We start from the raw sequence: 14,693 nt of genomic DNA, 5'->3' as shown, positions 1-14,693 counted from the left end.
CCCATCCAAAACTAATCCTGAAGTCTTAAGGACTCCGACCTTACTACGGGACCAACGGAGGATTTTAGGTCTCTCAGAGCTTCTCTTTCTTCATGTGGAAAACGGGGGTAATAAAAATTAAAGTTCCTACATCGTCAGATGTTGTGAGGATTCTAGGGTGGGGGAGGCGCTGAGCTCAGTGCCCCTGGCACACACACAGCACTTGGTCAGGTCGGCTCTTGCTATGCTTTTCGGGGGTGTGGCCTCTAGAGGCAAAACTGAGCATATTGCTTTCCCCTTTGTCAGTGTGCGTGCTCCTGCCCCCTCGCTTTTGCTGGCCCTGCCTTCTTGCCCCAGTCCCTGGATCAACAGTATTCTCTCCCAGGACCAAGCCAGGGAGGCTGTAACCCTGAGCGGCTGAGCTCCTAGCCATCCTCTGCTACTCACCTCTCCTTTGGTGGCCACTGGAATGTCACTGACATCCGGGATCCTCCAGCCAGGACAGCAATGACTGTGCCTTTCAACTCCCTCCCTCCACTCCACCCTCCCTCCCTCCTCCCCTCCCTCCCCCCTCCCTCTCTCCATCTTTCCCTTTCTCCTTCCCCCTTCCCTCCCTCCCTCCTCCCTTCCCTCTCTCCATCTTTCCCTTTCTCCTTCCTCCCTCCCTCCCTCCTCCCCTCCCTCCCTCTTTCCCTTCCTTCCTCCCTCCTTCCTTCCTGTTGCTTTTATTTCTCACTCTTTTTAAAAACAACTATTTATTGAACACTCCTATGTGCCTAGCACAATACTAATACTAAATAGTCATTAATAAAATATGCAGTGTTGCCACTCATGCTCTAGTGAGGGGTAGAGGAGAGAGTAAATAGCAAACAGTTTGTAAGATGTGCCAAAGGCTATGAAAGACCTAGGTGGAGATGGAGAAGAATCAACGGCCCCTACTTGGATAGAGTGCCTTCTCTGAGGAGGTGACATTTGAACCCAGTGACTGTCCCTGTGGCGTGAATTAAAACCTTGGCTTTATTCCATGTGAGGAGTGCAGAACGCTGGCTTCTTTTTGTTTTTCTCTCCTAACAGTAGACAGCGTGAGGCTTAGGGGAAGTCAAACTCCTTATTTTTGTCAGCAACTTATTTTGTCAAGTAAGTTAAAAAAAAATAGTATGACCCTCACCTAGTTTTTTAAATAGCTATTCACTCATTGAATACCAGGCCCTGTGCATTTTACATGTATTATCTTACTTAGTCCTCCCATAACCCAAGAAAGGAGGTTTTATTGTCATCATTTTTCCCTGTAGTCACATCAGAACTTAGGCAGGCTGAGTGTGACTTGGCCACAGCCACAGTGTCCAGCCGTGGGGTGGAGGGGGTCAGGACTGGACTCAGGGTTGTCCACACAGAACTGTGCCCTCAAACAGTGGACCAGGCTGCCTCTCCTTCTTGTGCTGCCTGAACTCACCGGGGTCTCCTTTCCTTTGCAGTGGTGCCGGCGAAGAAGAGGACACCTGAATGCTTGCCATCCCCAGTGGAAAATCTTTCCTTCCCCGTGTGTATGTGACAGCGTGTATGTAACGGCTTCTGATTTCTGTGAAAGCTGCCCAGCAACAAAGGTCCTTCCACCAGAATCGTCCCCAGCTCCACAGCAGGCACATGTGTCTCCAAGGGACGACCAGTTTTATGCTTACTGACTGTGCTTCTCATTCTCCCATCATGGTAGGTCAAGGAAGAATGCCCCTTTGATCAACCAACCAGGAGTCCTTCGGGTAATTCCTCAGTGGCTGCTTTGAACTCACTCAGGAAAGTCAGCCCCTGTAATGTTGTACCCTCAAACAGTATCTCCTCATTAAGAAGGATCTGGAATAATCTTGAAGGGCAGTCAGAATTTTTTTTCCTACTTGCTAATACAACCCACTTCATTCATATTGAAGCATGAAACAACTGATGGCAAAGTGGGGCCACACCCAGTAGATAGTCTCTAAAGTCCAGTTATGCATGCGTGAAAACGTGTTTCATGAAATAAGGTGGATGGCTTGAAAACAGGGTTGGAGAAAGAGTTCATATTTAGAAATATAGAGATATTTTTAGTACATGAGGTTATCAGGACTTCAGATTCATAATTCAGTGCTGTGGAAATGAAAAAAAAATGATTGAAGAGGTAGCAAGGAAATGACCCTTAAAAGAGAGGACCAAAGACATCTGATTAAAAGTTGAAATCAGTATTTCTGAACTCAAATTGCCTGAGTCTTCAAAAGAGTCTCTAAAAGATCTGATGGAACCTGAATTATTTGGGTGAATTCTGCAGATTTTGTGGATCTTGTCCCATGAAAGGCTGGAATGTATCTTACCAAATGGGAATTTTCAGTGTAGGTTTTCGCCCCCCTCCCCCAGCCTAGCCTACTTTGGCTTAAATGCAAAGTGGGGAGAATTGTCGTCCCTCTGTCGTGTGCTGAATTAAGCTCCAAGTTCCGTGTAGTCCAGCTGGAACCCCTCTCCCCTCGGTACTCCCCACTAACAAACCTTCAGCTCATCTCCCCGCCCTGCTCTGCCCTCTTCAGTCACATGAGCGGAGATCCCTAGTGATTGGACTTCTGGCTGTGCCCCACCCCCAGGTCACGTTCCCTTACAACCAAGTTATTCGAGCTCAGAGGAGCAGTGATGTCTTAGGAAATAGAACACTGCAAGCGCAGTAACACAACACACGGTTTAGCGTCAGGGCATGACCTTATTTTTAGATAAAACAAACACTGTTACATTATGAAATAGAACATTCATGCGCATAAACCGAGTGAAGATGAAATGGGAGACTTCACAGATCATTGTTACTTGCAGGTGAGGGGTGTGCTCCCTCTCAGCTGCCTGTAGTGGTCTTGCTGTTCTTTTCTGAGAAACACAGTTGGAACCGTATCCAAGCAGCCCAGGCGATGCTACTGACCCAGGGCCTAGACTTGTAGTGCCTGAGGCAGAACCAAAGGAGTCTGCACTGGGGGGAACCCCTCTGCCTGCCTACCTGCCTGCCTACCTGGCTGCCTGTGACCTGTGCACCTGCCGCAAAGCTTTAGGGCCAGCTGGTTGTGTGTGTGCCGATGGTTTTGAGGCAGAAACAATACTAACTTACTGTGGAATCCTATTTATATCCTCGTTCAATGCTGTGCATGCTATCAATTAATTATTCCTTTGATGCCAGGAAGCTATCAGGCATATATACTTCTGGGGTAGGATTATCCAAGCTCGCTAAATATGTCAGGACTTACAGATTTGAGAGGAGTTTGGGCTGTTAAAAAAAAAAAATTGTTTTAGGTATTTTTCTGTCAAACTGGTGGCTAACAAATGGCTAAGACAATTTCAGTGCTTTCCCCATCTGCCCGCAGAGGCTAGAGAATTTGGCACACCACTAATTACAACCCCCAGCATATCCAACAAAACGACCCTTAAGGAAGGACCAATGGTCACTCTTGAAAGAGTTTAAACATCAGAAGATTACGAAGACTTTAGGATTTGGAAGCTTCTGTTCCCTTTTCCAAATAATTAGTTTTTCATGTCCACATGGTAGCCTCATCTTAGCAGTGAACGGTCAGACCGTTGGTCTCTCCATACCTGATCGTATGGTACTACTTCTCAGGCTTTGGGAAACCCAAGCATTTATGCAGTGGGTATGAACAGAAATATAAAAATACTTGCCAGCCTGACTCCGTAAATTATCATATCTCTGTAATCCTCAAGGAAAGCACTTTTGCTTTCACTTAGAAAGGATTTCAGATCTGCTTTATGGGCTCCTGCTGTCTTCAGCACCTGATAAAACTTTAACCAGTGAAGCATTAAGCCCCATGCAGCAGCTTCTGCCCAGCTTCCTGAGCTCCTGCTGGCAGCATTTATCAATGTAAGAACAGGGTTGCTTCCTGCAGTGGCACCAGCTTCCCCCAACGCTGGAGCAGCAGTGCTGCTCAGCCTTACGCCCCAACAAGATGAGGCTTCTTCCCTCCTGCCAGGTCCGTAAAAGTTAGAGTGCTCAAAAGTGTGCCCCGACTAGGAAGCAGACGGCAGGCTTTGCAGAAATCCCGAGGGAAGTGTCATCAAGGAAGGCAGCTACTAAATGTCCGCAGAATGAATTGGGTCCTAACACCAATCCCTGGCTGCCTTCCAAATACTGGGTGCCTGGCGGCTGATGGGGGTTTGTCCCTTTGATTTGATGTCGTGAAAAACCAGAGCACTTCCAAGAAGTGCTTGGAGTCTCAGCTCTGACAGTCCGGAAGGGAAGTGGCCTGTGTCGGAACTAACTATGAGCCAGGCCCTGTAGTAGGCCCCCCTCTCAGACAATGAAACAGATTTGGACTGGAAGAGTCTCTTGCCTTGACCTACACAGCTAGCAGATATTGGCGCCCGAGTTTGAACCCAGCTCTCCTTAACTCCGTGGCCATGGTGCATCTAAAATACAGGGGGAGAAAAAGGCTTCTGGTTCCCCCACTGCACTCTGACCAGCCCACTTTACGAATTCTTTTCCAACATCCTGTGGCTGTAGTTTGGGCTCAGAAATAGCATCGAGTAGCCTTATTCATCCACTTTAGCAGATGCTTGAAGCATGTGTCATTAACTTAAGCCTGGCCCCAGGAGTTGGGGGAGCCTTTGCCTTTTGGTGCCACCTCTCCTCCCATAAATAAAGTGTTTCTAGGCCTTCAAGAGTATAGAGCTTGTCAGAAAAGGATGATTGAAGAGTGTCTGCCTTCTAACTATTGGAAAATGTCTTCTGCTGTACTGCTGCAGCAAAGGAAATCTTCGTACTATGGTAAAGCTAGCCAGGTCTGCTCTGTGAGGATGTGCTGGTTCCGAGTCCAGTGAATCTAGACTTCTTTGCTGATGCCTGATATGTATGTGTGCATGTATGCACACACACAAATGATATGTGTGTATGTAAGTATGTACATGCATACGCGCATACACGTATACACACAATTGAAGAACTGAGGGCAATTCAAAGCAGCCTCCTCATTATCTGGTGTAGGTTTCTGCCAGCCCTGATTATAAGTGTCACCAGGTAATTGGAGCCTAGGTGCTTATTTACACGATGCTAACAAGAAGAGAAACTCCTTGGCAAATGTTGTCAGCTACTGAAGCACTGAGCCAAGGTGACATCCCTGAAGGAAACTGCACTCCAGCCCTACTCCAGCTCATCTAACAATAGAAGAAATTTGGAGACCCAGCCATTTTGGTGACCTAAGAGTCTGACCACTCCAGTCAGGCCTGAGGGCACGGCTGCAGAATTCATAGCTTATAGTAGTGGCAGGACCTAGGAATCCTCTCCCCCACCTAGAAAACACTCTCCACACTCACATAATGGCTGTTCAATACATGCTTTTCAATAAGAACATCAGTTGCAGTGTGTCTCGTGTGCCTAGCACGTCTGGAATTTTCTATTTAAACAAATCTCATTATGGATGGACTCAGCCCAGCCCTAAGAAAAGGCAGCCCATAGGGGAGACTTCAGATCTCATTAATTTTGCTTTTACCCAGCAGTGTTCCTGAAGCCCCCACCCCAACCCATTCCAAGTGCCATAAGGCCCAGGCACTTCCTGCCCTCCAGGGGCCCGCAGGTGAAACAGTAGCATTTGGAACTGAGATCACACCAGCAACAGCAAAACAAGCCTCAGAGCAGGAAAATGAAAATAATTTAAGACAGTTGTGAGTATACTGATGCAAAAAAAATTTAAAAATGCCACCGAGCCCATGCTGGGCTTAATATGACCTTGAGGGGACAATAGATTTATACTTAATGGGAGTTAAACCTGGGTAGTCTTTCTACAGTGACAGGCCACATTGCATGGGTGGGAAGAACCAACCAACCCAGTATCCTCTGCCTGGTTTCCTGTGCAGTCACAGTCCCTCCTTAGCCATCTTCCCTCTTTCCCTTTACACTAAACAAGGGAACACTCAATCTTTCAAGGGAACTACACGTTTGAGTTAATGTTTCAGTATATCATTTTCATACTGTAAATTATTTTGTAAGAGAGATTTACCGCTTTCCCAGGATGTTTGGACTCAGCGCCCCTGTGCATTTGGAAATCAATAAACTATTACTGGAAATACCATTTGTCTTTCAGAGCTGGGCACAAAGGACCGTGCTGGGTGTAAATATTCATGATGGTCTGCGTTCTTCACTGTGGTAATGTGGAGATGAGGGTGTTTTGAATATTGCATGTGGGGGTCCCATTTACTCCTGACTTCTCTGGAGTGGCTTAAGAGAGCTCTGGGAAGTGGCAAAAGGACAGACAAAAGTCATTATTATTTAGCGTTGTGTTGATATGTTTTCTTCTCAAAGTAAAACAATCCATGCTTAGGTTAAATTTGCTGAGCAAAGCCGATTATAACCCAAAGAATTCTTGGTCCTGCATGATGTTTTCAAATCATGAAGCTTTACAATTTGGATTAACCAGTGGGAAGGTTAAATTTTAAGTTTTACCATATTTTCTAGAAAAAAAAATGTTCATAGAGCAAATTACAGTTAGGCCAGCAAACTTTTCTTTGTAGAACCTTGGAAATACACATTTGATATCATTCAGGAGGAGAGAGGATTGTTATAAGTGAAGCGATTCTAGTCCAGTTTGTACTAGAAGCACCAGAGGTTGCATTGAAACCAAGTCATACACGCAGAGGCCAAATGTGAAAACCCAAGACAGTAGATAACTGTGTGAATTAGAAAGTCAAGTTCTGCCTAAAGGCATTAAAATGTACTTTTTAATAATCCACCCTAAAACTCCCAGCAGGTATGTGTGGAGGAGCTGTGGTTTGTGAACCCTGCTCTAAGTTTCCTTTTAACAAATTCGTTTCCATCAGACTCCTGTTATTACCTGGGGACCGTGTGAACTTTGGAGAAATTGTCCAAGATGGGGAGGGGGTGCAGTCACTCCAGGTCACCCAATGAGCCACGCTGATAAACCAGGACAGCAGACTCTCTGTCTCCTCTAGCAATCATGAGGCCGCACTTCCCTTCCTCGGCTGCTGAGGACACTTCTGCCTGGCCAGCCGGGATTGCCAAGCCCTGGAGCACTTGGAGGGCTCGGTGTTTTAATAAACCACAATGTGTTTGGAGGTTTACTTCCCTACTTCCTGGTGCCAGGCTCTCAATACCACATCCAAGTGCCCCAGCCCTTGGTCATGTTATTGTTTTCCCCTCTGAAAGCTCCAGCTCTGTTTTGTTTCATTGATCTTTGCTTGGTCCAGCTTCCAGATGGCCCCATTTCCTTTACACTCCTCAAACGGTGAAATTGCAGCCTGTCGGGAATGTCTCCTGCCCTTCACAAGGCACCAGAAGTAAGTACAGTATAGCTCGCAGAAAGTCAGGCTGCCGGTTTTAGTAAGAGAAGATGTCACAGAAAAGAAGAACAAAAGCTTGCTTCAAGTTAATAACTGGCTCGCTGAGTTATCTGCATTTGTTAAATGTCAAAGTCACCAGGTTGAAAATCATTCGTTTTTGTTAATAAAAATAGCTTTCATTTAGTGAGCGCTCTCTCTGGGCTAGGCACCGTCTTCGTTGCTTTTCATATTACTTAATTCTCACAGCACTAATAGTATCGTCTCCTATTTTCTTGCTCAGGAATCATATTTAGAGTGTTAAATATTACGCCCAAGATCACACCCTAAAAATGGGAAGCTAGGAGTTAAACCCAAATCCAGCAGACCTTCCAAGCCCTGCTGTTAAGCTCTCCAAGCTACACTCATTCCACCTTTATTGGTGGATGACATCTGGGCCCCCACCCCTGTACATGTGTAGTGTGGCCTTGGGGAAAAGGAATTTGCCCTTTTTTGAGCTGTTTTGTACAGGATGCAAGTACAATCTACAGTGAGGGAGGGAGGGCTAAGGATAGCAATGAAATCGTCTTCTTACCTGAACCTGCACTTTTGAAAGGAGGGAACTATTAGACGTGCTTGATTTTTTTTATTCCAAGGCCGCAAATAATGAAATCACCGGGAGAGACAAAGTTATGGTTTCTCTTGCCATCGACTTGGAATCTCCAAAGTCAGGCAGCTCTGACACTGAATCTATAATTAAACATCTTGACAGCACCTTCAACAGCTTGACACTGGGCCAGCTTTTGGAGTATTGGAAAAGGACTGCAAACGAAGCTTGTCTATTTCCTAGTTCATTTATGGAGTTTAGACATCACGGCCACAGGGTACCACTTACCTTACAAAAATGGCCCACAGCTTCACACAATTTTAGGGAGTCAGTCCTTTCTTTACCTTTGGCTTCACGTATCCCTATTTCCCAAACATGAAATCCAAAGAAGTGGTTTGGCAATGAGTAATTGAGACAGAACTGGAAAAATCTGGAACCTCTGCTGGACCCATTCAAAATTGAGTGAGAACCGGGAACTAATAAACAAGGTTTCTGACCAGCTGAAATAAATGGTAAGAAACAAACTCTGAGAGAAAGGTCATACATCTACCCATCGAGCACCCACTGAGAACCTGTTTATTCCTACCTCACACAAAATTCTGAAGGTTGGCCATCTGGTTGCCAAGCCTAGAGCAGATTAAGGGTGAGAAGTAAACTTTTAGAGGAAACTTACGTCAAGAAAGAAAAAGAGCTGGCAGTAATAGAGAAGACAAAAAATGTTAAGTAGACTGAAGAGCTCCAAAAGCAGTGTTTTCGGGAGGCATTTAGTGCCAGAACAGCTCTATACACATCTCAACGCATAAAAGCCACATTGTATCATAGGACAATAGAACTACATTCAAAATGATGACCATGAGTACCACACCCAAAGAAACTACATTCCAAAGGAAAGAATTTGTAAACAACAGAACAAACACCTTTTAGGGATTAGAAGGAGTAAACCTTTCACTCCCGAGAACACCTAGCTAAACAAAACAAAATATCCCCCTGCCTGAGGTTTTATTGTTCCACGAGCCTCTTGTGTTTAGCGTTCTTTTTTTCATAGCTTTAGAAGTGACTTTCATGCTACAATGCTTTGCATATAATGACATGAACAATGGATGTGCCAAGTTTCTGGTGTGATGAATAAAACTAATAACCGACCTACAGGTCAAATTTTGTTACAGCAAATACTGCCACTCGAAAAATCACTTAAGCATCTCTGTTAAGTCTAAGCCCCTGTCAATTGCCCATTTATTTTAAGCAATCGTCATTACAACAGATTTGGAGTATAATAAAAAGAAACTGGACTCTCACCAACAAGTTGGGTGTAACACAATTTAACTCGTAGTAAGAGTCTCACTTGTAGTTCCACAGTTCTTTGGAAGAAGAATAAACTTTATGTGGACATAATACCAGCCTGGGAAGCTTGGTGTTTAGTAGTGGTTGCTAGGAGAAGAAAGAATTCAGAAGCAAAGGATACGTGGAGTTGTGTGGCAAACCCTCACCAGGGAATTTGGTCTCCAGGGCCACTTTTGACCTTAATCCGTGTTGGAGCCAGCGACCACAGAGCTGCTTGCTTCTAATAGTGATGTAATGCATATATTACGCCCTGGAATGAAGACATGATTCATTTACCATGGGTCATTGAGCATTTTGTGGCAACCTGGCCCTGATCTGATGACCCTACGATAAAGAAATCCAGAAGCACATGACTGGAACTATCCTTTCTCCCTCATGCTCTGCTTCCAACACTGCATGATTGTAAAAGCACATGTCATGTTCGTTATATGTAGAAATGATCTGTTAATCAACTGCATTCCATTCAGTATATGGCAGGCATTTTTCCATGCCTCTCCATCTTTTGCTGATGGTGCTAATAGTTGTGTCATTGGCTACAACTTTCTCCCTCTCTCTCTCTCTCTCTCTCTCTCTCTCTCTCTCTCTGTCTGTCTTTCTCTCTCCCCCATCCCACCTACCCCCCACCTTCTTTCTCTCTCCCTCCCCCCTCTCTCCTATCTCCCCCCTTCTTTTCTTCTTTCCTTCCTTCCTTCCTTCCTCTCTTTCTGTCTTTTACTTATTTTTTATAACTACGTTGCAACCAACATTTTGTAAACCCTTAGCAGCAGAAGGGATTAAATCATAATTAACTTCTGAACAGTATAATCAGCAACAGGAAATTCACATCATAGCCAAGAAGTTCAGAAGTCCTGGGCACTGCTCAGCTTGAGGAAGCAGGCAGTGTCCACTCCTACCTCAGGGTGAGATGAGTAGTCTGCTGAAGTCAGGCCATCACAGAGTATGTTCACCTCTACTTGCTTTCTCCCCCAGGCCAGAGTGTAGTTAAACATTTACATGTCCCAGGTCAGGAGAGCAGGCAGGTTAAGAAGAGCTGGAATGCTTTACTTGGTTCTTGAAAACATTGAGTCCAAGTGTGGCTTGACTGTGGCTGTTTGTTACTGGACTCTGGCTTGAAGGTGACCGTTTGTTGCCTCACCATTTTTATTAAGACTTCTGGAGATTGCAGGTGGTTTCTGTCTACACATTGGGGCTTCTGGGACCTTTTGGACCCATCTGGATGGCTATATCCAAGTATCAAATTCAGCCTACTCCAGGTAGGAAGAACCACGATAGAGGAGCAAGGTTTTTGGCTCGGTGGTGGGAGGAGATGATGGTAAAGAAACCACTGATAACAATAAAAATGGGTATTTTCTCAGCACTTAAATCAATTTCCCATTTGCTACCAGGTGGGTTCTCATCTATTTTCCCCAAATTCCTACTTTTCCTAGAAGACACTGACCTGTCTGATCAAACAAGGGCATTCTTTCTGAGCTCATACCTAGCCCACTTGTGGCCAAACTGTATTTGCCTGTTAATTTACACCAAACTAGGTTGCCTGTTAAGCCCCCTTCCCCGCCTCTGGCATAAGGACAAGACACGTGGAGGAAGAATTAGGTCACCTCAGGGTCCACTTTGCATAGGGTTAAGTGGTGTAAAACAAGCCAAGATTTCTAGAAGTATAGAAGTGTTTGTCATTTGTCATTTTTGAGGTGGTTAAAAAATCCATCTGGAATGTGTATGCCCCTCTTGATAGATAAGGCATGGGCTTTCTTTTATATTGTTCTATTGAGGTGAGTCACTGCCCTCAGAAAAGACAATTTCACGATGCCTTACACCCTAATAATCACTGGAACAGTCTCGTGAGGACGTACACAACTGCTACATTTCTTCAGGCCTGGCACATTGTCAAATGGCAAACTTGCAGAGCAAGTAGGAGACCTGGCCTAGTTCACAAGGCAGTCAGAAGTGATCCAGAGTTCAGGCTTCTGCTTGCCTTTCATCCTTCCACCCTCCTTCCTCTCCTCCTCCGTTTCCTCTTCTTCCGGTCCCTCCATCTGGAAACCATGAGCCTCGTGGATTCCAGGCACAAATTCTCAGATTTCAGATGTTTGGGAAATTTCTCGGCTTGGGTCATTCTTCAAGAGCAAGAGAATTCAATTTGGAAGGAAAAAAGCTGAGACCCTTCCACAAAAGAGAAAATAAATAAGGTGTGGTGTGTATCCATTCCCTCGCCAATTCAGGTCCAAACCCGCACACAATGTCCAACTTCAGAAAAAAAGTATTGAGATCCCCGCTGGGAGGGAACAGAATGGAAAAACAAAATATCCACTCATAAAAAACATACTGTTCTCCCTCCTGAGGTATAAATACAACTGGCATCAGATAATATGATGTAATTGATTTTGTGTGTGTTATTGGGGAAGGGGAAGGTCTCTGGTGGATAGACCTAAGAGTGAAGGAATGAGGTGAAAAGTAAAATGTAGCCTGAGTTGCTAGGGAGAAACTGTTAACATTATGAACCACTTAACCCCAGGGTTGTACCTCCAGGAAAAACAACATGTGGCCTGTCTAGAAAATGGAATGATCTTGCTCCTGATACTGGGTTTTAGAAGAAGACAGACTTGGTTCTAGTAACGGGCTCTGTCATTAACTAACAGGAATTCAGTGAGCAGCTGGGTCTCCAGGGCTTTGTCCAGTGCCTGCCCCGTAAATGGTAGTTTATCATTACTACTTATTTGATAAGGATTACTCATCAAAATGCAGCCCTCATAGGGCTGTGGTCGGGGGAGCCTGACCTTGGGTCGCCCCCGCCCGGCTTCTCTGCTCAGGGTCCAGGTCCTCCTGGGGACGACTTCCTCGCCCTCTCTAGACCACACCCACCCAACTACATTTTCAAATCAATTATACGTCTCTCCAATCACGTGTATTTGTTTGTTCATGCCGGTACTGTCTGTAACTCTTTGAAGGTTGTATTGTTCGCTAACGGCGGTGTGACCAATGCTGACAAAATTGCCTGATGCAAAACAGATGTTCAAAAAATATTTGTGGACTTACTGACCCCTTGATAGCATTGAGGCAGAAAACTAGGAGACGCCTAGCTACATCTACTCCAGCATGAGTGTCCAAAGCAAGTGGTCCACCGAAAGGCACCTGCTGTTCCCGGGAGAAGAGGGAAGAGTGTTGGGAAACCCTAACTGCCATCCCTGCTCCGCCACTAACAAGCTGTGCTGCATTTGACAGGTCAACTCCCTTCTCCAAATACTCCTAATACGAGGGGTAGAGGCAGCTAGACTGGAGGATCTCTCTGCCTCTTCCAGTTCTAACATTGTAAGATCTTAGCAAAAGAAGGAGGGACAATGGGAACAGAAAGAGGCTTTCCTGAAGCACCCCAACACTTCTCCGGGTGTGTGCGTGTGCATGCACATGAAGCATGTGTGTCTGCATGGGTGAATATGCGTGTGTGTTTGCACAGATGTGTGTGTGTGTGTGTGTTGGGGCTATGCCAGGAGAACTAGACTCATCTGAAGTCTTTATGGAGAGTATTTGCCCAAAAGCTTTGCACTGAATATTTGTGTTTCCCCAGAATTGCTATGTTGAAATCCTACCCGCCAATGTGATGGTGTTAGGAGGTGGGCCCTTTGTGGAACTCCCATGAGGTGGAGCCCTCATGATTGGATTAATGTCCTTATAGAAGGGACCCCAGAGAGCTCTCTCACCTTCTTTCTACCATGTGAAGATACAGTGAGAAGTCAGCAGTCTGCAAAGCAGGAAAGGGCCCTCACCAGAATCTGACCGTGATCTCGGACTTTCAGGTTCCAGAACTGTGAGACATTTTTGTTGCTAAGTCAGCCAGTTTGTGGTATTTTGGTATAGCAGACTAAGACATCATATGTGCGTAAGCCATGAAAAAGTGTACTGTAGTCAAGTAAATGGAGAAGTGAAAAGTGGGCTAAACAAAAAGCAAGTGTGAGGACAGAGTCCCAGGAAGCAGTTTCCAGGCTCTCGGCCTCCCGTGGAAAGGTGCTGGCTCGGTTATTAGATGGCCATCAGCTGTAATCAGATGGCCATCCGCTGTGGCTGGGTGGCCATCAGCTGTTACCGGTTAGCCATTAGCCACTAATATAACTGCTGTGGCTATGGTAGAGGTTGGTTCGTTGATTGGCAGAGAAGCAGATGATGGATTGCAGTTAGTAAGGGGTTGGTTGGTTGGCAGAGAAGTGGACGGCAGATTGCGGCTAGCAAGTGGACTTAGCATGCGTGGATGGCGGATTGCAGATCATGTGGATCCCACTTCCTGTGACTTCCCCGGTAGCCAGTGAAACAGAGGTGCAGGAAGACCCTTTGTTGGGGTACTGGCAGATGTTTGCTTTTGTGTCTCGACCAGCCGCCATCGAGACTATAGTGGTATGAGCCCCTATCCATGGCTCTGTGGGTGTTCCTTTTTGGCCTCACCATATGCTGCGTTCTTATGTGGGGAGCGGGACCAGAGACCCTGCATGACAGCAAGTTTCTTCCCTGTGAGACTTCTTGGGAAGAAGTGCCAAGACCTTAAAATATGTTCATGTGCACTGTGGAACTTTGAGAAGGGAATAGAGTATGGTTTTCTGGTGTTCCATGTAACCATTTTAGGAAACACAGATTTAGAAATGAGTCCAACTGATCTCACTTAACTGGTGAAAAAATTGAGGCCAAAGAGATTAAATGATTTGCCTAAGTTCACATGGCTGTTGGGAAAACAGTTCTCAATCAGATTTAGTTAAGAACTGTCTCAGACGAGAAAAGCTGTTTAGTGACCCAAGAGCCCACATTGGAACCTCCTGGGCGTCACCCAAGTTTCCTTCTTGGATGCTGAAAGGAAGCATTTCATAGACTGGAATTCCTAGTGTCAGGGCCTGCACAGACATCAGTTTGCCGCACAAGTGCCAGCTTCCTTGTCAAAGAGGCATCTTCTGGAACGTGGGGTGCAGCTCTGACGAACCATGGTTTCTCTCTCTCTCTGGGTCTCCCCCGGCCCCCAGGTATCTTCTCCAGGCTGCGTGCTGGGATCACTGTTGTGGCCAGTAAAGGCCGCAGTGGCCTGCTTGGTTATTTCCTATCACAGCAATGCGCCCGCCACCAGATGCAGGTGCTTCAGGAAGCCTTGTGCGTGGGTGGGTCTGTATTCCAGCTTAACAGTGACATCATTTTCGGGACAAGGAAACTGAGGCGTAAGGTCATTACAAATGGCAGTTTGTGTTTGGTCTCCACCAGAGTTGAACGCGGACCGTTCCCAAATGCCTTCCCTGGCACTTTAGACTTGACCTTTTAGGTTCACTCGTGGGGGCATCAGTGCCGGGCAGCAGCACAGGGGTGGGAGGTGCAACACCAGAGGGACATATGGGCACATCAAGAAGCATACTGACTTGGAACCCCTCCAAACTGTTGTTCTTTAAATATTAAGTCAACATTTATTTAGATGATAGGAATGGTATGCTCCTTCCTACGAATGTGGCATGCGGGGTGGGGGAAGGGG

The 14,693-nt window shown here is 45.8% G+C and overlaps 1 protein-coding gene across 2 annotated transcripts in view; it reads left to right on the top strand.

The window, feature by feature from the left end:
* TRIM44 (tripartite motif containing 44) overlaps positions 1 to 6,051 on the top strand; it is a 102,979-nt gene extending 96,928 nt beyond the window's left edge. For both annotated transcript variants that reach the window (XM_081062245.1, XM_081062246.1), the window contains one exon: positions 1,455 to 6,051. In XM_081062245.1, coding sequence (XP_080918371.1) covers positions 1,455 to 1,531 — 77 coding nt within the window. In that variant the 3' untranslated portion in view covers positions 1,532 to 6,051. The remainder of the gene's footprint in view (positions 1 to 1,454) is intronic.
* The last annotated feature ends 8,642 nt before the right edge of the window (positions 6,052 to 14,693 follow it).

This window comes from Rhinolophus hipposideros, assembly GCF_964194185.1.
Source record: "Rhinolophus hipposideros genome assembly, chromosome: 10".
Classification (NCBI taxonomy): Eukaryota; Metazoa; Chordata; class Mammalia; order Chiroptera; family Rhinolophidae; genus Rhinolophus; species Rhinolophus hipposideros.
The sequence above is the reverse complement of the archived record's forward strand: the minus strand, read 5'-3'. Positions and strand labels throughout refer to the sequence as shown.